We start from the raw sequence: 21,011 nt of genomic DNA, 5'->3' as shown, positions 1-21,011 counted from the left end.
GGGACCCAGAGGGAGTGGGGAGGCAGGGAGCTGGTGGGGGGTGCCCTGGGCTCACCCAGTGCTGAGTCCAGCTCTGCCCGAGGTGCAGCCGCACTCAGCCCCACACCGGGCGCTGGGCTATGGTGGCACTGAATTTGCAGGAGTTTTTGGAAGCAAGAACCCGGCTGCTGTCACCCTGAGCACCCCGACACGGCCGTGTGTACCCCAGTGCTCGCGTCTGTCCCAGCCCCCCTCCCCCGCGGGTCACACTCCCCTTGCCAGCCCCCAGTGACGGCACCACAGCGTTTGCGTCAGCCCCGCTTTATTGAGAGCACCACGACAGCGGGTGGGAGCCGGGGGTCCCCAGCCCCGACAGACCCCGGGCAGCCCCTGGCGAGGCTACGCGGCCGGAGTCTTCTTCAAGAGCTCCGCCAGCTGCTCCTTGAGCCACAGCAGCCGCTGCTTCGCCAGCTCCGCGTTGTCCGACAGCCACTGCCTGCAGGGGAGGGGAGGGGAGGGGAGGGGGTCAGCGCGGGGCCCCGGCCGGGCTCCCTGCCGGCACCGGGGGCAGGGGCAGGGACAGGGACAGGGACAGGGACGGGGACAGGGACAGGGACGGGGGCAGGGGCAGGGCTGGCGGGGTTCGGGGGCACCTGGCCTGCTGAGCCGCCTCCGACTCCCGCACCCTGCTGAAGGCGTCCTTGGCCATGGCCGTGGCTTTCTGGGCCAGCTCCTGCACCTTCTGCACCAGCGCCTTCGGCTCCTCGGGTGAGTCGGCCCCTGCAAGCACGAGCCTGGTGGCACTGGGGGGCACGGGGTCCCGCGGCTGTGCCCCCCCCAGTGTGTGCCCCCAGCACCCTGAGCCCCGAGCCATCCTCCTGCGCAGCCCCCTGGCCCTTACTTGCTCCCACCGCCAGGACGGCCGTGCAGGCGAGCAGGAACAGCAGCGACGCCTTCATGGCTGGGGAGAGAGCGGAGCGCACGGTGTGGGGCAGCAGGGGGGGCACGGGGGTCCCGACTGACCCCGTCCCCTTCCCAGCACAACCCTCGCCAGGGATGTCCCCACTCACCTGTGCCGGGCTCTGTGACGCGGGGGCAGCCCCGGGCTCCCTCTTTATACCCTCCCCACGGCCGCCCTGGGGGATTCGTGCAAAGGTCAGGGCAGGGCGCGGGGGGGGGACTGCAGGGGCGCTGCGTCCAGCCAGGAGTTGGGAAATCCCGCGGGGACGGAGCCTGCTGGAGCCCCGCGTGTCTGTGCGGGCGCGCACAGAGCTGTGCGAGCGTGGCCGCGGGCACACGCGTGTGCGCAGCCAGCCCGGTGCCCGCGGAGGGGACAGCCCTGGGCGCGCACGGCACAAGGGTGACATCCAGCGGCCCCGTCCCCGGGCACGACGCCCTCGGGCACCGCGAGGCTCTTCGGACCTTGCCACTGCCGCTGCCTGGCTGGTCCCTGCCCCTGCCCGCCGTGCCCTTTGCCCGCAGTGACACATCGCCGCGGCTCCGCTGTCCCCGGGGCGGGGGCGGGCTGGGCCGGGGGCTGCCCCCCGGGTGTGCGCCGAGAGCCCGATGCCCACGGCCAGGGACACGCACGGGTCCCAGCTGCATTCCCAGGCACCGCGTGGCTGCAGTGCCCTGCAGTGTCCTGGCCTCTTCCTGTGCCAGGGATTCCTCCAGGAGGCTGGACCGGGAAGGAGCGACGCCATCCTGCCTGTGCACAGCCTCGTGTGTCCCCCCGAGCCCGTGTCCTGCCCCCGAGCCCGTGTCCTGCCCCGCTGCCCAGCCCAGCCCAGCCGGTGGCAGAGCTGGGAGGTCCCTGCAGCATCCCCAGCGCCCGTGTCCCGCCGCACTGCCTCCCATCCCACAACCACTCATGCCAGGTGCTGCCCTGCCAGCACTGACAGAGCCACAGAGCACTGAGGTGTCATAGGTAAAAGTGATCAAGCCGAATTTAATCATTAATAAAATAGATTTTTATTTCGCGACCGAGATTCGGTCCGAGATAGCCACAAGCAAAAGGTCAGTGCCGAGCCCGGGGATCATCAGGGAGTTACCGGAATTTGGCATTGAGATGCGTCTTCCTGATGGCTCTGGCTATCTCAGTCTGAGATATTTATCGAACGTTCATCATCTGGGTGTTCCTCGGATCACCTTGGAGAAGCACCCATCTCCGAGCGAGCCACGTTTATTCGCTTGCAAATTAGGTCCTTTTCTCCCTGCCGCCAGCTGCGGTTTCGAAATGTGTGAAGCGACCTTCCCCTCCCCGGCGTGGGTGCTTAAGAGAACTTACAGGAATATTTTTAATATAAGATATTTCATATGTCTATTTCTCATACGCACGAATTATTCAAAATGCACATAACAGAGGTGTCCCCTCAGCCCGAGTCCCTGTCCCCGGGAGGGGCTCGGTGTGTCCTGCGTACCCCCACCCCGTCTGTCCCTGTCCCCCCCCGGAGGCTGGCGGGGCCGCGGGTGATGTCAGGCCTGAGCACACGTCAGGTGCCTCCACGTCGTGACCGTGCTAAAGTCCAAGCCCTTGCTGTGTCACAGCCTGCGTGGAAGCTGCAGGAGCGCTCGGGCTGCATAAATAGTGCTGGGAGCTGCCGGCTCTGCAGGTACCGCGGCACTGGCAGCACAGGTGAGCAGCTGCAGGGGCTGGGGGGAGCCAGGAGGGAGCCCGGGTCTCCACGGCCTCTGGCAGGGGGGCTGCTGGTCCCTGGGGCTTCCTTCACCTCTCTCTGTGCTCCCGCAGGAGTCCCCAGCACTCAGGATGGCGCCCAAGGCGGCCGCCCTTGTCCTGGTTCTCCTTGCGATCTCAGGTGAGGTGGCCCGAGGGTCCCTGGTGCCGGCGGGGCGGTGCAGCCCCGGCGCGGTGATGGGAACGTCCCCGCTGTCCCCGGGGAACGGGACTGTGCGAGCGCTGACCCCAGCACCCCCTGCAGGCTCGCGGGCCGATGTGAACCCTGACGAGGTGGCCAGCGTGATCTGGAAGTACTTCACGGAGCTGGGCAGCAATGCCAAGGACACGGTGGAGCAGCTGCAGCAGACCGAGATCAGCAAGCAGCTCAAGTGAGCCCAGCCGCGGGGCCGGGGGGCCGGGGGGCCGGGCAGGGCCCGGGGGTGCGGGCACAGAGCCCCTGACGCGTCCCCTCTCCCCAGCACCCTGCTGAAGGGCAACCTGCAGAGCGTCAGCGCCTACGCCGAGGACCTGCAGGAGCGCCTGGTGCCCTTTGCCACCGAGCTGCAGGCGCGGCTGGCGCAGGACTCGCAGCGGCTGAAGGAGCAGATCCGGCGGGAGCTGCAGGAGCTGCAGGCCAAGCTGGCGCCCTACGCCGACGAGGTGCACCAGCAGATCGGCACCAACATCCGGCAGCTGCAGGCCAAGATGAGCCCGTACGCCGAGGAGCTGCGCTCCCAGGTGGACCGCAGCGCCGGGGAGCTGAAGCGGGCGCTGGAGCCCTACGCGGCCGAGCTGCGGGAGCGGCTGCAGGACAACGCCGACAGCATCCAGGCCTCGCTGAGCCCCTACGCTGACCGGCTGCAGCAGCAGATCGACGGCGGCGTGGAGGGCGTCAAGCAGCGGCTGTCGCCCATGGCGGACGAGCTGAAGGCGCAGGTGGAGCAGAGCGTGGCCGAGCTGCGCCGCGGGCTCGGCCCCTACGCCCAGGAGGTGCAGGAGGGCCTCAACCGGCAGCTGGACGGCCTGAGCGCGCAGATGGAGCGGGCGGCCGAGGAGCTGCGCGCCCGCCTGGCCGCCAGCTCCGAGGAGCTGCGCGCCCAGCTGAGCCCGCTGGCCCGGGAGCTGCGCGAGGCGGCGAGCGGAGACGCCGGGAGCCTGCGGCAGCGCCTGGCGCCCCTGGCCCAGCAGCTGGAGCAGCGCGTGGGGCAGACGCTGGAGACCTTCCGGCAGCAGGCGGCTCCCTTCGGAGAGACCTTCGGGAAGCAGCTGGTGCAGCGGCTGGAGGAGATGCGCGGCAAGCTGGACTCGGGCGCTGCCGGCGTGGAGGATCACCTGGAGCTGCTGGAGAAGGAGGTGCGGGAGAAGGTGGCTGCTTTCCTCAGCACCGTGCCACCCCCACAGAATTAAACCACCCCGCCCGGCCATCCACACACATTCCAAGCGTTCCTGGCCACTTCCAGTGGTAGAAATAAACCTCCTTGTGATGCACGTGCTGGCCCGTGTCCTTCCTTCCCACAGCATCCCGCTGTCCATCCGACCCCGGGATGGGACACCTGGGGCACCCTCAGCTGCTCTGAGGGGGGAGCATCACCCCGAATTCGGGCTCTGGGGCATCAGGGCGAGCGAGCAGAGGTGGGGTCAGGTGGGGGGGAGGTCTCTGCGGTGGCTGGCGATGGTGGCAGCCAGGCGAGCCCATGGGCCAGCACAGGCGCGGGGCCGCGCTGTCCCCTCATCACGGCTGGGGGCACCCCGGTGGCCGCAGAGGGGCAGAGCCCCGGGGAGCGGCCAAACATCGCCCCCGCGGCCGGGCAGCAGCTGCCAGGCGGGGCGGGGATCCGCGGGTGGGTGACAGACGCCTCGTCCGCGCAGCGCGGCGGGGCCCGGGCAGCGAGGGAGCTCCGCGGGCAGCGAGGGAGCTCCGCGGGCAGCGAGGGGGAAAGGGACAGAGGCGGGACGAGGCTCGGCTCGGCCAGCGCTGCCTGGAGCGACCTCACGTTTCGGCCCGGGCGAGGGAGCCGCGCGGACTTTGGTGCCGGAGCAGCGCTGGCCTTCGCTCGGCGTTTCACCCCGGCAGCGCTGGACTTCGCCCGCACCGCGGCGGGCCCGGGTTTATCCCCGGGAAGAACCGAGGCGCAAAGGAAAGGGCACAAGCGCGGCGGGCGGCGCGTCCCGCGGGAGCGCAGCCACGGCACGGGAAGGTGGGAGCCCGACCCGCACAGCCGCAGCCGGGCTCGCCCTCCCGCACCCACCGCGGGGCTCCGGGCTCCCTTTCCGTCCCCACAGGAGCTGCAGCGCTGTCCCCGTCCCCCTTCCCTCCGGGATGCGGAGATGGGCGGCGGGCCAGCGCCGTCCCCCGAGCCCGGGGGGCAGCGGGGATCATTGACCGGCCCCCAGGTCACCTCCCCGGACCTCCACGTTGTGTTTACACGGAGTGAGGTCCAAAAAAGCCTTCCCGTACCAGAGCCGCCTTATCGCCGCTCCTCGGCCGCCCCCCCGAGCCGATATAAGGGCGGCCAGCGGCCGCCTCCGGCCGGGAGGGACACGGGAGGCGAGCGGAGCCAGGTGAGGGGCGGGGAGGGGGGGCTTTAACTGCGGCCCGGAGGAACGCGGTGTGACCCCAGGCGCACGGCAGCAGGGCTGCGGGGGAGCCCAGGTGTTTGTTTCGGGGGCCCCCAGGTGCTCTTAGGGGAGCTGCGGGTGTCAAAGGGGACCCCGGGGGCGAGGTCCTCGCGGGGAGCAGCGCAGGCACCGCCCCGCCGAGAGCACTCGGACGGCTCCTCTCCACTCTCCCGCAGCCCGACCATGCTGCTGAAGGCTGCGCTGCTCCTCTCGCTGCTGGCCGGCGGCTCCGGCCGGGCAGCAGCACAAGCCGCGCTCCCGCCCGCAGTGTCCCCGGCCAAGGCGGCGCAGGGCGGGCTCTGGGAGTACCTGAGCCAGCTGACGGGGGGCAAGGACAGCCTGGAGCGCGGCCGGAGCAAGCTGGGCAGGGACATGACGTGAGTGCCGCCCGCGGGTCCCCTCGGCCGGGCCGGGCCGGCTCTTCCCTGGCCGGGGGCAGCAGGGCCCGCCCCGCGGGGCTGGCGGCGTTCATCGGGGGGCGCGGGGCACGGAGGGGCCGCGGCCACTCGGGGACCGTGTCGTGCAGGAACGCGAAGGAAAGCATTCGGGACGGGGTCAGCTACGTGGGGGGCTTCCTGGAGAAGCTGTCGCCGCTGGGCAGGGGCCCGCGGCCCCGGCTCTACGAGGACTCGGCCAGCCTGCGCAAGGCCATCCGCAGGGAGCTCGACGGCCTCCGCCTGCAGCTGTCCCCGTACGTGGACGAGGCGCACCGGCAGGTCGGGAAGCAGCTGGACGAGCTCCGGCAGCAGCTGCAGCCGCTCACGGAGGAGCTCCTGGAGCAGGTGTCGCTGCGGGCCCGGGAGCTGCGGCGGCACCTGGTGCCCAGCCGGGAGGTGGCGGCGCAGCTCCTGGACGGCGCCGACGAGCTGCAGCGCTTCGCGGCTCACTACGCCGACAAGATCGCCTTGCACACGGAGCAGGTGAAGGACATCTTCCAGCCGTACGCGGAGCGGCTGCTGACCGAGATCCACCGCAACGTGGAGGAGCTGCACCGCAGCGTGGCCCCGCACGCCCGCGCCAGCCCCGAGCGGCTCAACCGGCACATCCAGGAGCTGTCCGCCAAGCTGACCCGCAACGCGCGGGACCTGCACCAGCAGATCCAGAAGAACCTGGAGCAGCTGAAGGCGAAGCTGAGCCCGTACCCCGGCAGCCTCGGGGGGCCCGCGCCGCCCCCGGGCCGCTCCCGGGAGGCGCTGGCGCGGGAGGTGCAGCGGCGCGTGGAGGAGTTCCGGCGGGAGACGTACGCGCAGATCCAGGCCTTCACCCGGGCGCTGGACCGGGAGACGGAGGAGATGCGGCTGAAGCTCAGCGCCCGCCCGGAGCCGCCCGAGGAGCCGCTGGACGCGCCGCCGCCGCCCGTGGAGGACCTGCGCGCCCGGCTGGACGCGCTGTGGCGGGACCTGGCGCTGAGCCTGAGCGAGCGGGGCGGGGAGGGCGGCGGGCAGGGCCCCGGGGAGGGCGGCGGGCAGGGCCCCGGGGAGGATCGCGGGGAAGGCCCCGGGCAGGGCCCGGCGCGGCTCCGGGGCTGAACGCGAATAAAGGCGCCGCCATCGCGGCGCGTCACATGATCCGCCCGAGCCACGTGACCTTCGCGTCATCGCCCCGCGCCGCCACCGCGCCGCGCCGCCATCATGTCGGCGCTGGGGGCCGTGGAGGCGGCCGGGCCCGGCGGGGCCCTGTTCCGGCCCCTCAGCGCCGAGGACGGCGAGCAGCAGCCGGCAGAGATCGAGTCGCTGTGCATGAATTGCTTCCGCAACGTGAGGGGCCCCGGGGGGGCCGGGCAGCGCCGGCCTGCGGGGACCGGGGGCCGTGCGGGGCCAAGGCGGGCGCAGGGCTCCGTGCGGCTCGGGGGGCGCACGGCTGTGGGGGCCGGGCTCAGGGGTCCCCAGGGCCCGTGGGGGCGGTGGGGCAGGAGCGAGGAAGGGGGGGCCGCAGCTGCGGTTCCAGGAGCTCCGGGGCTGAGGGGGGGGTTTGGGGGCAGGGAGCTGCCCGCGCCGGAGGCGCTGTCAGGGCCCCGGGCCGTGACTCGGGTTCCCCTCGCTGCCGCAGGGAGTGACGCGGCTCCTGCTCACCAGGATCCCCTTCTTCAAAGAGATCATCGTCAGCTCCTTCTCGTGCTCCAGCTGCTCCTGGTCCAACACGGAGATCCAGGCGGCGGGCAGGATCCAGGAGCAGGGCGTGCGCTACACCCTGGCCGTCAGCTCCCGCCAGGTGGGCAGCGCCCCCCGCCCTGTGCCCCCCCTGGGGCAGCCCCGGCTGTGATCCCCCCTGCGCCCCGGGCATCCTCAGGCTGCTCCCTGCCTCGGTGTCCCCGCAGGACATGAACAGGGAGGTGGTGAAGACCGAGTGTGCCTCGGCCCGAATTCCGGAGCTGGACTTTGAGATCCCTGCCTTCAGCCAGAAGGGAGGTGGGTGGAGGGAGCGGCTCCTGGGGGGCCCCCGGGCGCCCCGGGATCTGTCCTCACCTCCGTGTCTCGCCTCGCCCAGTGCTCACCACCATCGAGGGCATCATTGACAGAGCTGTGGCAGGCCTGGAGCAGGACCAGCCCGCCCGCAGGGTAAGGGGCTGCGAGGGGGGAAACTCCTCGGGGCTGGGAAACGCTTGGCACGTCCGTCCCCCGCCCGCTGGAGCCACACGGGGCTGCTGGGGAGGGCACTGGGGCCCTGCTCTGTGCCACGTTGGCAGCTCTGGGCTGCCCCTGCAGCAGCTGAACCCCACCTTGGGGGGGATTCTGTGATTCCGTGTCCTCTTCCAGGCGACGGACAAAGAGGTGGCGAGGAAAATAGACGAGTTCATTGGTAAACTGAGGCAGCTGAAGGAAGTCAATTCCCCCTTCACCTTTGTGAGTGCTCACAGAAGGGCAGCCCTGGCTGGCTGGGGGCTGCAGGACGGCTCCCTCAGCCCCCCTTGTCCTGCAGGTCCTGGATGACCCCTCCGGGAACAGCTTTGTGGAGAACCCGCGGGCGCCGCAGAGGGACGAGGCCCTGGTGGTCGCTCACTACAGGAGGAGCCCCCAGCAGTGTGCCCTGCTGGGCCTGGAGGTGAGCGGGGCAGCCCCCGCTCCCCGGGGCCCCCGGAGCAGGGAGCAGGAGCTCACGCCGCCCTTGCAGGGAGAGGAGGGCGAGGCCAGGCCGCCGGACGCCGCCGAGGACCTGAGGGACGAGGTGGGTGCTGCTGCAGAGCTCGGGGAGCCCCGGGCCAGGCTGCCCTGGGCTCCTGGGACGCTGTGGCTGCCCCTTCCCTCCTCCAGGTGCTGCAGTTCAACACCAACTGCCCCGAGTGCAACGCCCCGGCCAGCACCAACATGAAGTTAGTGCGTATCCTTGGGGGCCTGGGCTCTGCCTGCTGCACCACGGGCCTGCAGCAGCTCTCGGGTGGGGCCCGGCGGGGCAGAGCTGTCTCAGGGCTGCTCACAACGCCCCGCTGGGGTCCTGCCGTCCCCCGGCTGCTGCTGCTTTGATGTTTCCCTTGACTCCCCGCCCCAGAGATCCCACACTTCAAGGAAGTGATTATCATGGCCACCAACTGTGACTCCTGTGGGCACAGGACCAACGAGGTGAGGAGGGCAGTGGGGCAGGGAGTGCTGTTCTGTGCCTTGGTCCCCCCAGCTCTGCTCCCAGGGGAGGTGCTCTGTGCCGGGAGGTGAGGCCACTGTCCCGGGTTTGGAGTGGCCTCCGGGCTGCTGGGAGGAGCCCTGTGGAGGCCCGGGCTGTGAGCTCACTGCAGGGGCTCCCTGCAGGTGAAGTCTGGAGGAGCCATCGAGCCGCAAGGCACCAGGATCACCCTCAGGATTACGGACCCTTCCGACATGACCAGGGACATCCTGAAGGTGCAGTGCCAGGGATAACCCGCCCCGTCCTCCTGTGGGGGGCCCGGGGGACCCTCCCCTCCCCGCGTGGGCTCACGGGGGGCTCGCCTTTGCAGTCAGAGACGTGCAGCGTGGAGATCCCCGAGCTGGAGTTCGAGCTGGGCATGGGGGCGCTGGGGGGGAAGTTCACCACGCTGGAGGGGCTGCTGAAGGACATCCGTGAGCTGGTGAGCGCTCCCGGGCTGGCCTGGGGGGCTCAGCCCCCTCCCTGTCCCTGCTGGGGGCGGGGCTGGCTGCCTCACAGCTGCCTCACCTGCCCTTGCAGGTGGAGAAGAACCCCTTCACGCTGGGGGACAGCTCCACGCCCAGCAGGACAGGGAAGCTGCAGGAGTTCATCGGGAGGCTGCAGGACGTGAGTTTTCTCTGGATTTTCCGTGCTCTGCCCTGGTGCCAGCAGCGCTGAGGGATTGGGAAGAGCCTCAATGGGACGTGCTCTATTCCTGCAGATCATAGAGGGCAAGGCCCAGGCTCACTTCATCATGGATGACCCTGCAGGCAACAGTTACCTTCAGGTACAGCCCCGGGCCCTCGGGCCGGGCTCCCTGGGCAGGTTGGGGGGTTTATTTCCGTGGGGTTCCCACTGGAGCTCTGGGCAGCAGCAGGAAGCGCTGCTGGCGCTGCGGGTGGCCGAGCCCGCGGGCAGAGGGGAGTGCAGGAGCCGTGCCCGTGTCCCACAGAACGTGTACGCCCCGGAGGAGGACCCGGAGCTGCACGTGCAGCGCTACGAGCGCTCCTTCGAGCAGAACGAAGAGCTGGGGCTGAACGACATGAAAACAGAGGGCTACGGGCCGGAGCCGGCCCCGGGCCGGTAGAGCCGGGCCAGCCCCCCTTCCCCAGCTGCCCCAGGGACCAGCGCGGCTGTGGGGCCAGGGCTCCCCGGCCCCTCCTGGCCTGGGGAGCGGCTCCCCAATAAAGCTGATGGAGAATGCTCGTGGTGTCGTGTCCCGCTGCTGCTGCTCGTGCACCGACATAGCGGGCCCCACTATGGCCTTGATTGTCACCTGGCCACGCCCATGGCCCCACCCACAGCTCCATCTATGGCCTCGGTTGTCACCTGGCCACGCCCATGGCACCACCCACAGCTCCATTTATGGCATTGCCTGCTGTTTGGCCACTCCTTTAGCCCTGCCCTCTGCTCCATTTATGGCATTTCCTGCCATTCGGCCACTGCTATAGCCCCGCCCTCTGCTCCATTTATGGCATTTTCTGACGTTTGGCCACACCCCTATCCCTGCATTTTGCTCCATTTATGGCATTGCCTGATTGGCCACGCCTATAGCCCCGCCCTTTGCTCAATTTATGGAATTTCCTGCCATTTGGCCACTGCTATAGCCCCGCCCTCTGCTCCATTTATGGCATTGCCTGATGTTTGGCCACACCCCTATCCCTGCATTTTGCTCCATTTATGGCATTGCCTAATTGGCCACGCCTATAGCCCTGCCCTCTGCTCCATTTATGGCATTGCCTGCAGTTTGGCCACGCCTATAACCCCGCCCTCTGCTCCTTTTATGGCCTCTCCGCGCCTTGGCCACGCCCATCCCGCTGCAACTCCATCTATGGTAGAGACCACGCCCATCTCCCATACCCGCCACGCCCAGGCCCCGCCCCTTCCTGCCGGCGCAGGAGTTGTGCGTCAGAGCGCGATGGCGGCGCCGGGGGTGTCGAAGGCCGAGTACCTGCGGCGGTACCTGAGCGGCCCCGCCGAGCCCGCCCAGCCCCGCCGCCGCCGCCGCAAGAAGAAGCCGCCGGGCGGCACCGCCAGAGGCGGGTGAGTCCCGGGGGAAGGGGGGCGGCAGGCGCCACCCTGTGCGCTGCCCGGGCGTGGGGACCGCCCCGAGCGCGCCGGCCCGAAATCCCCTCTGCAATCCTCCCTCCGAGCCCCGCGGCTGCCCCGCCGCACATCCCCCCGTTCCCGACGCGTCCTGACGGCCTCTCCCCGCTGCCAGGATGCGGATCGTGGATGACGATGTGAGCTGGAGCAGCATCGCCGCCGCCCCGGAGAAGGAGGAGGAGGAGGACGAAGGGGACATGCCTGTGGTGAGCGGAGTCCCCCTCACTCTGCTCTTCCGCGTCTGCCTTTGGGAAGAACTCGCTACAGCGCCTCTGCCTGCCCCGTGGGGTGGTGCTCTGCCTCGGGCACGGGTGGGAGCTCGGGAAGAAGGAGTGAGCTCCCTGCGGATCACAGCAGCCCCTTCTTGGTGGGCCAGCACGGGGGCTGTGTGCTGCAGAGCGGCTGCTGGAGCCAGGCAGAGGCACTGGGGTTGCTGGTGCTGGTGTAAGGAGTGGGAATTGTGCCTTTTGCTGAGCCCCTGGTGTTCGCTGGCTCTTTGCAGGTGGCAGAGTTCATCGATGAGCGCCCCGAGGAGGTGAAGCTCATGGAGGAATTCCGAACAAACTCCAAATGGAAGCTCCTAGGAGGTGAGGGCAGCCCCTTCCATCCTCTCTCCCTAATGCCTGGCTTCTGCAAGCAACGGTGCAAGTTAAAAATAATCCTGGAGGTGCTGGGGGGCTGCTGAGCTGTGCAGAGCCCTGGTAATGGTGATTGCAATTGTTTTCCTTCAGATGAGGACTCGCAGAGTTCGGATATTTCGGGACCTGCCAAGTCTGCCACGAGGTACGGGGGCTCCAAGCAGGAATTCTGCTCTCTGCTGCTCTGCCTTTGTCTCTCTGGGTCTGCGCTTTCCAGGCGCTTGGCTGGGAAACGTGGGCACTTCTGGATGCTTTTCCCTGCTGGATAAGCCCTGCCTGGGCCGGGGGGCTGGCAGCTCTGGGTGTTTGTGACGCTGCCAGGGAGGGACGGGGGCACGGTCCCTGTCCCTGTGAAGGATGGTGGCGGTGGGGACTTGGCCACTGCAGCTCTGCTGGGATGCAGGCTGCCTCGGAGGGTTTCTGGGATCTGCTCTGGGCGGGCTGGGGCTCAGGGCTGCGGCATCCTGGGGAATCCACGTTGACGAGCTGTTCCCAGCGCCGCGCTCCTGCTTTGTGTGCAGACAAAGCAAACACCGAGCGAGCTCACTGTCACCTCCTCTGCCCTCGCAGGCGGCGGCGCCACGGCTCCCCAGAGGCCTCGGGCCCGGCCGGGGAACACAACGGCTCCTTGGAGCTCAGTCCTCCGAGACGGCGGCGTCACGACACGCCAGACGTGTCACCTCCCAGGAGACAGCGTCACGACACGCCAGACGTGTCACCTCCCCGGAGACAACGTCACGACACGCCAGATCTGTCACCTCCCAGGAGACAGCGTCACGATACCCCTGACATGTCACCTTCCAGGAGACAACGTCACGATACCCCTGACATGTCACCTTCCAGGAGACAACGTCACGACACCCCTGACATGTCCCCTCCCAGGAGACAACGTCACGACACCCCAGATCTGTCACCTCCCAGGAGACAGCGTCACGACACCCCTGACATGTCACCTCCCAGGAGACAGCGTCACGACACCCCTGACATGTCACCTCCCCGGAGACAGCGTCACGACACCCCAGATCTGTCACCTCCCAGGAGACAACGTCATGACACACCAGATCTGTCACCTCCCAAAAGGCAGCGTCGTGATTCCCCAGATCTGTGCCCTCCCCGGCGGCGGCAGCGTCACGATACCCCCGACCCCTCACCTCCCAGGCGACAGCGTCACGACACCCCAGACTTGTCACCTCCCAGGAGACGACGGCCTGGCACCCCAGATCTGTCACCTCCCCGGCGGCGGCAGCGTCACAACACCCCTGACCCATCCCCTCCCAGGAGACAGCGTCACGACACCCCTGACATGTCACCTCCCCGGAGACAGCGTCACGACACCCCAGATCTGTCCCCTCCCCGGAGACAGCGTCACGACACCCCAGATCTGTCCCCTCCCAGGAGACAGCGTCAGGATTTGTCACCTCGGAGAGAGAAGCCGGGGTCCCCGAGTGGGAAGAAGAGCCAAACGAAAGGTGAGTGTCACACGCTGTGTCCCCCGTGTCCTGGGGACCCCCCTGGGATCCACGCTGCCACAGGTGAGTGCTGTGGGCTGCTGCTCTGCTGGCACAGCTGGCACAGCTGGCACAGCTGGCACAGCTGGCAGGGGTGTGTCCCTGTGGGCACAGCTGGGTGAGAGCTCAGCCAGCCTGCAGTGCCTGGGCTGCGTGCACAGCGACGCCCCGAGCGCGAGCCTCTTGGGGGAATCGGCAAAGCCTCACTGGGATTTGTGTGCTCCAGGACGGACCCCGCCCGCCCAGAAGGACCAGCACAGGTCACGGAGCCCCCCGGGGCACTCCCCGCGTCGCCAGGATGCCAAGGGCTCTCCCAAGAAGGTAAAGGTTGTCTCTTTCCCTTCCAGCTGTGGAAGCCCAGCGATTGACAAACTGGGGAAGTTCTTGGCTCTGACAGGGCTGTCCCTGTGGCTGGGGTCACCCCTGGTTCTGGCTGCCCCTCTCTCGGGCAGCTGTAAGCCCGGGGTTTGTGTGCTCTGCAGGCCAGCACGATGGCATCCGGGGGCAGAGCTGGCCTGGTGTCGGCCGATGTGCTGCAGAGGGAGAAGCAGGAGCTCCGCAAGCACGACAGGAGCACCAGGCACCTGGAAGGTGGGAGTGTGGAACACAGCCCGAGCCCCAGCTCCCCTCCTCTGCCCTCCCAGGCTCTGGCATGCTGGTGGGGAGCATCCCTGTGGAGCTGCAGCTGGACATGCTGCTGGAAGCCTTGGCCAGGGTCACTGTTCCCATGGGGATTTCAGAGCAGTGCCAGGGAAGTCACAGGGAGTGTGAAATGCTTTTCCTCTGCAAGTCTGAAGGAGCTGATGGATAATGAGAGCTCGGGGTCTGTGTGGGGCAGCAGGGAAATCAGCACGAGCTGAGATCCTGCCTGGCTTTGGGTGACAGGCTCTTTGGGACATTAGGACAAGCAAAAGTCACAGTTAAAGTCATTGAATTGTCTGGAGGTGATAAAATGTTCCAAAATTGTGACTTGAGGCATCTGTCCCTGCCAGAGGAATCCCGGAACGCTCAGACCGTGTTCCGAGACAAGTCCGGCCGCAAGAGGAACCTGGCCCAGGAGCAGCTGGAGCAGAGGCTGAAGGCTGAGGCAGAGGCCAAGAGAGAAGAGCAATATGCCAAGTGGGGAAAAGGGTGAGTGAGGGACTTCTCAGCACGGCCCTTGGGCCTCCCATCTCCTGGTGTTAGTTTGGATCTGCTGCCAGACTGGTGTTGCGTTTCCCTGCGCTCTGAGGTTGGGCCTGGGACCAGCCCGTGTCTGAAAATGCCTTCCCTCGCTGGAGGTGCTGTGGGAATGCTGCACAGGCAGTGGGAGTGGAGGGGCGTGCCCCACCCTGCAAACTGAACGAGTCCCAAGGAGTGATGGCTGGGCTCTGGGTGACACTGTGTGTTTTCCAGGCTGGCGCAGGAGAGGCAGCAGCAGCAGAACGTGGAGGATGCAGTCAAGGAGATGCAGAAGCCCTTGGCCCGGTACATCGATGACCAGGACCTGGATCGAATGCTGAGGGAACAGGAGAGGGAAGGAGACCCCATGGCCGCTCTCATCAAGAAGAGGAAGGCCAAGGAGAACAAGGAGAAAGGTTTGCCTCTGGAACACACCCGTGTATTTAAGCTGTCAGCAGTGCAGAGATGCAGCTGCTGTTCAGTAAATAGCCAAGGGGGGCTTCTGGGCTCTCTGGAGTTAGTGGCTTGTTACCAGTGACAGTTCCATGAGTTGTTAGCTGGGAGAGCAGGTCCTGCTGACTGAGAACTCAGCAGTTTGTCACAGTGAGCCTTGGGGAGCTGCAGCTGGCTGTCAGGAGCCTGTGCTCTCTACCTGTGCCCACCTGCAGGCACCTCCTGGGTGGGTGAGGATGTGACCACCTGGCTGTGCTGAAAACAGCTCTTCTGCTCTTTGTGTTCCAGAAAAACCCAGGTACAAGGGACCAGCACCTCCACTCAACAGGTTTAACATCTGGCCCGGGCATCGCTGGGACGGCGTGGACAGGTACTTGTTCCTGTTGGAATAACAGTAAAAATAAAGGAGTTCTGCTTCAGGGAGTTGCCAGTGTAAAGGTTGCCAGTAATGGGATGAGTGAGGGTGTTGGCAGCTGGAGGTTGGGTGGGCTCAGTTACAAATGGGTGATGGGACAAGGGAGGTGAGGAACTTCGGAGGCATTAGCTCTTAGTAACCACAGGTCCAGGTGGAAACCGAGCCAGAGTAAATTAGTGGAAAAGTTGCAGTGGTCAGAAGAGCTCGTGCCCAGCAGCCCTTGTCACCTGGGTGTCCCTTTGCAGGTCCAACGGCTTCGAGCAGCAGCGCTTCGCCCGCATTGCCAACAAGAAGGCAGTGCAGGAGCTCGCCTACAAGTGGAGCGTGGAGGACATGTAGGGCAGAGCTCCTGCAGTGCCCCACAGGCAGCACCCTCTGCCAGAGCCCCGAGGAATGGCCTGTCCTCCCTGGAGCAAGCCCCGTGCTCGGATTCAGCAGCCCACTGGACCATCATCCGAGAGGCAAGGCTGGCTTTTCCCAGCAGCCAGAGCCTCCAGCTCTCTGGGGAGGACGCCGCTTTCTTGTTTGTTTTCTAACAAACTTCTGTTCTACACCAAATGCTTTGACCTCTGAGGGCAGTTCCTAAGACTTCAGGTGTCCTAAATCTCAGGTGAAAATCTGCTGAACGCTTGGGCTTGGGCTAGCTACCCTCATGCAGTTGGTCAGTCTGCTCCAGAACTCAGGTTAAGTGGAACTTCTGAACTTTTGTCAAGCTTATGCAGTTATTTTGCCACGTTGATCCCAGAGTCACCAACGTGCAGGAAAGTTCAAACTCGGCTTCTCCTGACTTTGTCCAAACAAGAAACTGAGCAGGGAATGCTCTGGCACAGGAGGAGCGACCTGCAGTGCTGCACTGGGCAGCAAGATCTTCAGGAGCCTCAGCAATTCTTCAGGGCTCTGTTTCTAGTGGAAGTAAATGTGTGGAGAATTAGGACTTAAGGCCTGGAATTGCTTCTCTCCTAGTTTGGAGCAGCTGGTCCCCCCCAGACCCCTCTGGATTTGGGGCTGATCTCGGCACTTGGCTCGCTCCGGTGGGAGGTGTAACAACCCTTCTCCTGTGGTCAGATTTGTCAGTCTCAGAGCTGGAGGCCGGGCAGAGCTTCCCTTAATCCCCTGTGTGCCAGAAAAAGCACTTGTGGAAATAAATGCAGTTGTTCTTGCTGAGGTCCCGGGGAGCAGGGATGAAATGCAGGCAGCAGTTTCCATGGAGATGCCGGGGCTGCAGCAGCGGGCAGGGGCAGGGCAGGATCGCTCTTTTCAGGGATTCTCCAGCACTGGGAGGGCCGTGGGTGGGAGGGACAGCAGCACAGTCTGCTCTGGAGTGCCAGACTCTTGGGACTTCCCTGTTTTTCATCCCTGTGTCACATTTGCAGCGACCCTGGAATTGGTGTGTTCACCTGTAAATAAAACCTTTCTTTTTTTACTCGATTCTGTGGTGGGTTTTCCAAGGTGGCTGAACCATTCCCAGCCCTGTTGCACCTGCTGGGCAGGGAGATGGTTTGGGAGCAGGGGGTGGTGGCGTGAGGTGGCAGCACATTTCCAGGCAGGTGCTCCCAGCTGTGCTCCCCCCTTCTGTCACCAAGGCCGTGTTTCATTTCCCCCTGTAACCTGAGGCAGCTGCAGCCTCCACAAGTGCAGTTCCACTTGACACATTCGTTTTTGCTCTCACTTAATCTGAGTGCTGCTGGAGATGTAAAGAACCTGCTGTGGAATGATTGGATTCGCCCTCGTGAGCAGAGCTGGATGCTGCTGCCTTCCTCACCTGCTTGGTGACAGTGGCTGCTCTTGCAGAGCCGCAGATGCCAGCAGCTGGCTCGTGTCACTCCTGGGACTGTAAGCTGCTCTTAAGGAGGCAAAGCACTTTTAAATGCTGGTACTAAACAAAATGTGCTTAGGACCTGAAAATGGCATCAGGTTCTGCCCTTGCAGCTGATTTTGAAGGCTGGGGTTTTAAAATTTTAGAGGTACTACCCTGGGGACCCCCTCATTCATCACAATGCTGGATTTATGCATCTGTTACTTGTTTGCTACCAGATCCTTTATTTTTAAGAGATATCTGTGAGGAAAGGGGGGGCTCCCGTGATGAACACCTCCCTCCCTGATCCCATCCCCGTGTGCTGCCTGGGGAGAAGGGAGCTGGGTTTGTCCCTGTGCCCTCGTTCTGCATCCCACACCTCCTGTCCCAGCTGTGGCCCTGTCTGAGCAGTTCTGGCAGCAAAGCAATTGGAAAACGCTGTGGGATGCTGTGGGATGAGCTGGGTGATGGAGATGGAGCAGTGACACCGGGGCTGGATCTCTTCATTAGTGGCTCTGGAAGGGCAGAGCCCTGGTCTTGGCATCGAGCAGCAACTTTGATTAGCTTTAACCCAAAAAAAAATGAATATTAAAATCTTAATTTAATTTAAACCACTGTCATTCACAGTCATGGCAAACAGCAAGCAGAGTAATTATTATGCAAATGAGACAGATAGAAAAATGATTAATAATTGCGCAAATTAAAAATTATTGTAAACATCCTGTGACTGGTGATAAGTCGGGGAGGAGCGTGCGGGGGAGGCAGCGGGGCTCAGCCACCTCCTGCATCCCGATTTCCTCATTAGTGGGAGCAGCAAACGAGGAGCCCAGGGGTGCCTGGGGGAGGCCGGGCCAGGCTGGGATTCTGCTCCAGCTTGTGTTTACTGTGAGAAAAGCCGGGTTTAAGCCATTTCCCACTTTCTGGAGTCCCTGTGCTGCTGCCACTGCCTGTGTGTCCCTCTGGAGCCTGCCAGGGGATGCCAGCAGTGTTCCCCACAGCTGCTAATGACCCTGGAGCTCCCCCCAACAATTACCAGCTGATTTGTCTGGTGCTTCTCTACTAATTGCACGTATTTTCCCCCCTGTTTTCCTTTTATGCTTTTTCCAGGGAGCAGGATAATTCCAGTCCCAGGCTCCTGGCTCCTGGGCACCGCTCATGTCAAGGACGAGCAATTAAGCCTGGCCTGGCGCAGCGTAATTAGATTTTTGTTGATGAGCTCGTGGTAATGTGTTTAGTTTAGATTAAGAGCTTAATTCGTGGGGTGTGACACCGCCTGTCCCCGGGAGCCCTGTGCCCACGGGAGTGGGGCTGCTCCTGGGAGGGGACCCTCGGCCACCACCCCTGCCTCTCGTGTCACCTGTCCCCACAAAGGTGGATGTGGCTTCTCCCCCCAGCTGCCTCTTGGCTGTTGTTTTTTTTGCTCCAGCAAAGTGGGTTTTGGCAGTGTTGTGTTATTGCTCCGTTTCCTGCTGAGTTCTATTATTTTTTAATTAAAAAGAGCCTGAGATTTGTCATTTAATGTCTCTCTAACCGGCAGCAGCTCCAGGTCGTGGGTGCTCGGCAGAGCTGGCGGCTCCTGAATCATCCCGGGCTTCCAGCACGGAGCACCTGGGCGTGGGGGCACAGTGGGGCTCCCCCCGGGCACAGACACCCCCACTGCTTTTTGGGGAAGCAGAGTTTTCCCTGGTGACTCCATCCCACAGCGGGGCTGGGAATGAGAATCCCTGAGACTGGCAGGTTAGTGATTGTATATGCATATGTGCACTTTCCCTAATTATGGAATAATTAGGGACACGCAGAGATAAAAATTACTAATAATATTTACTCTAGACTCTATTTTTTTTTTTTCAATAACCTCTCTCTCTCTTCCCCCTTCACCGAGTCTTGGTGGAAATAACTTTGCAGATCCCAGCTAATGAATATTTGTAAATGCAAGAGCATTCGGCGCCGGAATATCCAGAGGGCATCCTCTCTCTGCCTTGTAATTTTTTTTCCACCAGATATTTAATATTTATGGTTCCACAGCCTCGTGAATAAAGAGCCACACGCAAACCCCCAGGAGCTCGGGGGCCGGGATATTTATGGCGCTTCCTCTTTTCCTTTTCAATTACAAAGACACCTCACATAATTAAGTGCTAATAACCTTGTTAATCTAAAATTGATACTCTTTCTCCTGGCTATCTCTTAATAGAATTAAAAACAGATTAATAATCAAGGGTAGGAGAAGTTGCACGGGATTCAGGGAGAGGGGGCCACGCTCCGGCCCCATGCTGGAGCTCCTGGGAGCCAGCTTGGGATGGGCAGCACCAGGAAAGGGGCTGGCAGGGAGGTGTGTTTTCTTTCCCCCGTGCTCTTTACACGGCTTAAATTTTTAAGACAAACAGCCATGTAACACCGTCTCCTAATGAAACTGTTTTATGTTAATTAATTATGTATCAAGGCTCATTTTCATGCGCGGCCCGGCTCCGCTTCCCCTCCGCCGAGCCTTTGATCTGTCAGAGGCTAAACGGGAGATAAATAATCAAATTGAGAAGCAGCCTGGATGGAAATAAACACGGTTTAGATGCGTTATCTGGCGGCTAGAGCACGGCCCTGGGTAATGGGGCTCACGGCTCAGCCACGCTCGGCTGCACACCCGGCGTGCGGAAGTGTCCTGTGCCTCAGTGTCCCTGCGGCCAGCCCTGGGGACAGCACCGTGTCCCCGTCATGGAATGGGGTCTCTGCAAGTCCTCCCTAGGAGCAGGAGGCTGCAGAGGACCCTCAGTGCACTAAATCAATGAAGAATTAAAACTCTGCAGCATTTCATTCTTCCAGCCCATGGAATATCCTGGCAGCTCCAGGCCACAGCCCCCATGCCTGGGATAGTTGGGATGCTGGCAGTGGACACAGTTTCGGCGTAATTTAACACAAACTCTCCCAATTTGTTACACCTAAGCGGAGGCAGATGTGCATCCATATTCATTTTGGAGGAAGTTCAGGAATTATAACTTCATCAGCCAAGGCCGCCCGGTGCCGCAGCTCCGTGGGGCACAAGGTGAGGGTGGCAGTGCCCGGAGCCTGTGGGGACAGGGATTGCAGGGCTGGCAGGAGCGATGCCCACGGGCTCAGCTGCTCCGGGGGTGCCCGTGGCCACATCCCTGGTGACCTCGGGGGTGCCCGTGGCCACATCCCTGGTGACCTCGGGGGTGCCCGTGGCCACATCCCTGGTGACCTTGGCCACTCCAGGGTGCCCGTGGCCACATCCCTGGTGACCTTGGCCACTCCAGGGTGCCCGTGGCCACATCCCTGGTGACCTTGGCCACTCCGGGGGTGCCCGTGGCCACATCCCTGGTGACCTTGGCCACTCCGGGGGTGCCCGTGGCCACATCCCTGGTGACCTCGGCCGCTCCGGGGCTGTGGCAGTGCTGGACCCTCTGCCTGTGGGCAGCTCCGGTGCTGAGGCCAGGCTGGTGCCCTGCTGTAAATCAGGTGTTGCTCCACCAGTAAACACCCTACAGCAGGAATTCCAGATTATAATTGTGGAGTGCTTTACAGCCGTAATAACCCGGCAGTGTTCTGGCCCGTGTGTAATTAGCAGCTAATGGATTTCTTCCTGAAGGGCTGAAGGCAGAGGGGGCCCAGCTCCGAGTGCTGCAGCAGCTGGGGCTCTGCCCACCTCCCCCAGGGACCCCCTTCGGATGAGGACACCGCTGGGGGACCGCGGGGAGCCCTGGGGAGCAGTGCTGGCCGCAGGGATCCCACTGCAGCAGGAATTGGAGGTCCTGGCTGCAGCTCACGCCCAGCCCTCCTCATCCTCCGACAGCCCCTGGCCCCCGGCTGCGCTCCTGTTGGGCTCGCAGCGAGCTTTATGCCTGGAGGTTGTTCACTTAGAGGATTAGGAGGGAGTTTACTCCACACTCCGGGGTGTGTGCGTGCTGTTTTCTCTCCTGCAGCTGTGTCAGACCTTGGCCAAGCCCAGCCCTGCTCCACGGAGCGAGGTCCCAGCCGGGAGGGGAGGATGTGGGAACACCGCATCCCCTCTGGGCCGGTGGAAGGGATGCAGGTGAGCTCCTGCGCCGCTCACCCG

General features: G+C 64.0%; 5 protein-coding genes across 7 annotated transcripts; 4 read left to right on the top strand and 1 right to left on the bottom strand.

Annotated features, from left to right (window-relative positions):
- Window positions 1–284: 284 nt before the first annotated feature.
- On the bottom strand, window positions 285–1,599 carry APOC3 (apolipoprotein C3). The gene is made up of 4 exons (XM_053963629.1): window positions 1,050–1,599; window positions 881–940; window positions 633–759; window positions 285–475 (listed from the first exon to the last, which is right to left on the bottom strand). Exons 1-4 carry the CDS (start codon window positions 1,582–1,584, stop codon window positions 379–381), a joined length of 819 nt encoding a protein of 272 aa, XP_053819604.1. The 5' UTR covers window positions 1,585–1,599; the 3' UTR covers window positions 285–378.
- Window positions 1,600–2,525: 926 nt separating this feature from the next.
- APOA4 (apolipoprotein A4) lies at window positions 2,526–4,144 on the top strand. The gene is made up of 4 exons (XM_053963630.1): window positions 2,526–2,614; window positions 2,729–2,795; window positions 2,919–3,045; window positions 3,136–4,144. Exons 2-4 carry the CDS (start codon window positions 2,747–2,749, stop codon window positions 4,061–4,063), a joined length of 1,104 nt encoding a protein of 367 aa, XP_053819605.1. The 5' UTR covers window positions 2,526–2,614; window positions 2,729–2,746; the 3' UTR covers window positions 4,064–4,144.
- A 263-nt stretch (window positions 4,145–4,407) lies between these two features.
- Window positions 4,408–6,843, top strand: APOA5 (apolipoprotein A5). Of its 2 annotated transcripts, none has more exons than XM_053963616.1 (3): window positions 4,408–5,218; window positions 5,333–5,652; window positions 5,802–6,843. In XM_053963616.1, exons 1-3 carry the CDS (start codon window positions 4,985–4,987, stop codon window positions 6,802–6,804), a joined length of 1,557 nt encoding a protein of 518 aa, XP_053819591.1. In that variant the 5' UTR covers window positions 4,408–4,984; the 3' UTR covers window positions 6,805–6,843. The 2 variants fall into 2 exon arrangements, with proteins under 2 accessions (XP_053819591.1, XP_053819592.1); XM_053963617.1 differs by having other exon boundaries at window positions 5,148–5,218; window positions 5,452–5,652.
- ZPR1 (ZPR1 zinc finger) lies at window positions 6,842–10,074 on the top strand. 2 transcript variants are annotated; one of them, XM_053963628.1, is made up of 14 exons: window positions 6,844–7,032; window positions 7,325–7,486; window positions 7,593–7,683; window positions 7,763–7,833; window positions 8,032–8,118; window positions 8,195–8,317; window positions 8,387–8,440; window positions 8,527–8,593; window positions 8,762–8,832; window positions 9,016–9,105; window positions 9,201–9,311; window positions 9,410–9,496; window positions 9,591–9,656; window positions 9,822–10,074. In XM_053963628.1, exons 1-14 carry the CDS (start codon window positions 6,907–6,909, stop codon window positions 9,954–9,956), a joined length of 1,341 nt encoding a protein of 446 aa, XP_053819603.1. In that variant the 5' UTR covers window positions 6,844–6,906; the 3' UTR covers window positions 9,957–10,074. The 2 variants fall into 2 exon arrangements, with proteins under 2 accessions (XP_053819602.1, XP_053819603.1); XM_053963627.1 differs by having other exon boundaries at window positions 6,842–7,032; window positions 8,195–8,440.
- A 46-nt stretch (window positions 10,075–10,120) lies between these two features.
- BUD13 (BUD13 homolog) lies at window positions 10,121–16,578 on the top strand. Its single transcript, XM_053963614.1, has 11 exons — window positions 10,121–10,912; window positions 11,091–11,181; window positions 11,478–11,562; window positions 11,707–11,758; window positions 12,184–13,082; window positions 13,348–13,442; window positions 13,604–13,712; window positions 14,114–14,252; window positions 14,517–14,698; window positions 15,024–15,105; window positions 15,396–16,578. Exons 1-11 carry the CDS (start codon window positions 10,158–10,160, stop codon window positions 15,487–15,489), a joined length of 2,583 nt encoding a protein of 860 aa, XP_053819589.1. The 5' UTR covers window positions 10,121–10,157; the 3' UTR covers window positions 15,490–16,578.
- Window positions 16,579–21,011: the final 4,433 nt, after the last annotated feature.

This window comes from Vidua chalybeata, chromosome 23 (genome assembly GCF_026979565.1).
Source record: "Vidua chalybeata isolate OUT-0048 chromosome 23, bVidCha1 merged haplotype, whole genome shotgun sequence".
In the NCBI taxonomy this organism is placed as follows: Eukaryota; Metazoa; Chordata; class Aves; order Passeriformes; family Viduidae; genus Vidua; species Vidua chalybeata.
Note: the sequence above shows the minus strand (reverse complement) of the source record. Positions and strands in the feature narration are given on the sequence as shown.

What these genes read in the sequence shown, in the direction of transcription:
- APOC3 (XM_053963629.1), bottom strand. Translation starts at nt 1,584, where the DNA reads ATGCAGCTGGGACCCGTGCGTGTCCCTGGCCGTGGGCATCGGGCTCTC. An exon ending in CGTCCTGGCGGTGGGAGCAA is followed by an intron (nt 760 to 880) that starts GTAAGGGCCAGG and finishes TCGTGCTTGCAG; the next exon opens with GGGCCGACTCACCCGAGGAG. An exon ending in GAGGCGGCTCAGCAGGCCAG is followed by an intron (nt 476 to 632) that starts GTGCCCCCGAAC and finishes CCTCCCCTGCAG; the next exon opens with GCAGTGGCTGTCGGACAACG.
- APOA4 (XM_053963630.1), top strand. Translation starts at nt 2,747, where the DNA reads ATGGCGCCCAAGGCGGCCGCCCTTGTCCTGGTTCTCCTTGCGATCTCA. An exon ending in GGTTCTCCTTGCGATCTCAG is followed by an intron (nt 2,796 to 2,918) that starts GTGAGGTGGCCC and finishes CACCCCCTGCAG; the next exon opens with GCTCGCGGGCCGATGTGAAC. An exon ending in GAGATCAGCAAGCAGCTCAA is followed by an intron (nt 3,046 to 3,135) that starts GTGAGCCCAGCC and finishes CCCTCTCCCCAG; the next exon opens with CACCCTGCTGAAGGGCAACC.
- APOA5 (XM_053963616.1), top strand. Translation starts at nt 4,985, where the DNA reads ATGGGCGGCGGGCCAGCGCCGTCCCCCGAGCCCGGGGGGCAGCGGGGA. An exon ending in CGGGAGGCGAGCGGAGCCAG is followed by an intron (nt 5,219 to 5,332) that starts GTGAGGGGCGGG and finishes GGGGGCCCCCAG; the next exon opens with GTGCTCTTAGGGGAGCTGCG. An exon ending in AAGCTGGGCAGGGACATGAC is followed by an intron (nt 5,653 to 5,801) that starts GTGAGTGCCGCC and finishes CGTGTCGTGCAG; the next exon opens with GAACGCGAAGGAAAGCATTC.
- ZPR1 (XM_053963627.1), top strand. Translation starts at nt 6,907, where the DNA reads ATGTCGGCGCTGGGGGCCGTGGAGGCGGCCGGGCCCGGCGGGGCCCTG. An exon ending in TGGCCGTCAGCTCCCGCCAG is followed by an intron (nt 7,487 to 7,592) that starts GTGGGCAGCGCC and finishes GTGTCCCCGCAG; the next exon opens with GACATGAACAGGGAGGTGGT. An exon ending in CCGAGGACCTGAGGGACGAG is followed by an intron (nt 8,441 to 8,526) that starts GTGGGTGCTGCT and finishes TCCCTCCTCCAG; the next exon opens with GTGCTGCAGTTCAACACCAA.
- BUD13 (XM_053963614.1), top strand. Translation starts at nt 10,158, where the DNA reads ATGGCCCCACCCACAGCTCCATCTATGGCCTCGGTTGTCACCTGGCCA. An exon ending in GGCGGCACCGCCAGAGGCGG is followed by an intron (nt 10,913 to 11,090) that starts GTGAGTCCCGGG and finishes CCCCGCTGCCAG; the next exon opens with GATGCGGATCGTGGATGACG. An exon ending in CAAATGGAAGCTCCTAGGAG is followed by an intron (nt 11,563 to 11,706) that starts GTGAGGGCAGCC and finishes GTTTTCCTTCAG; the next exon opens with ATGAGGACTCGCAGAGTTCG.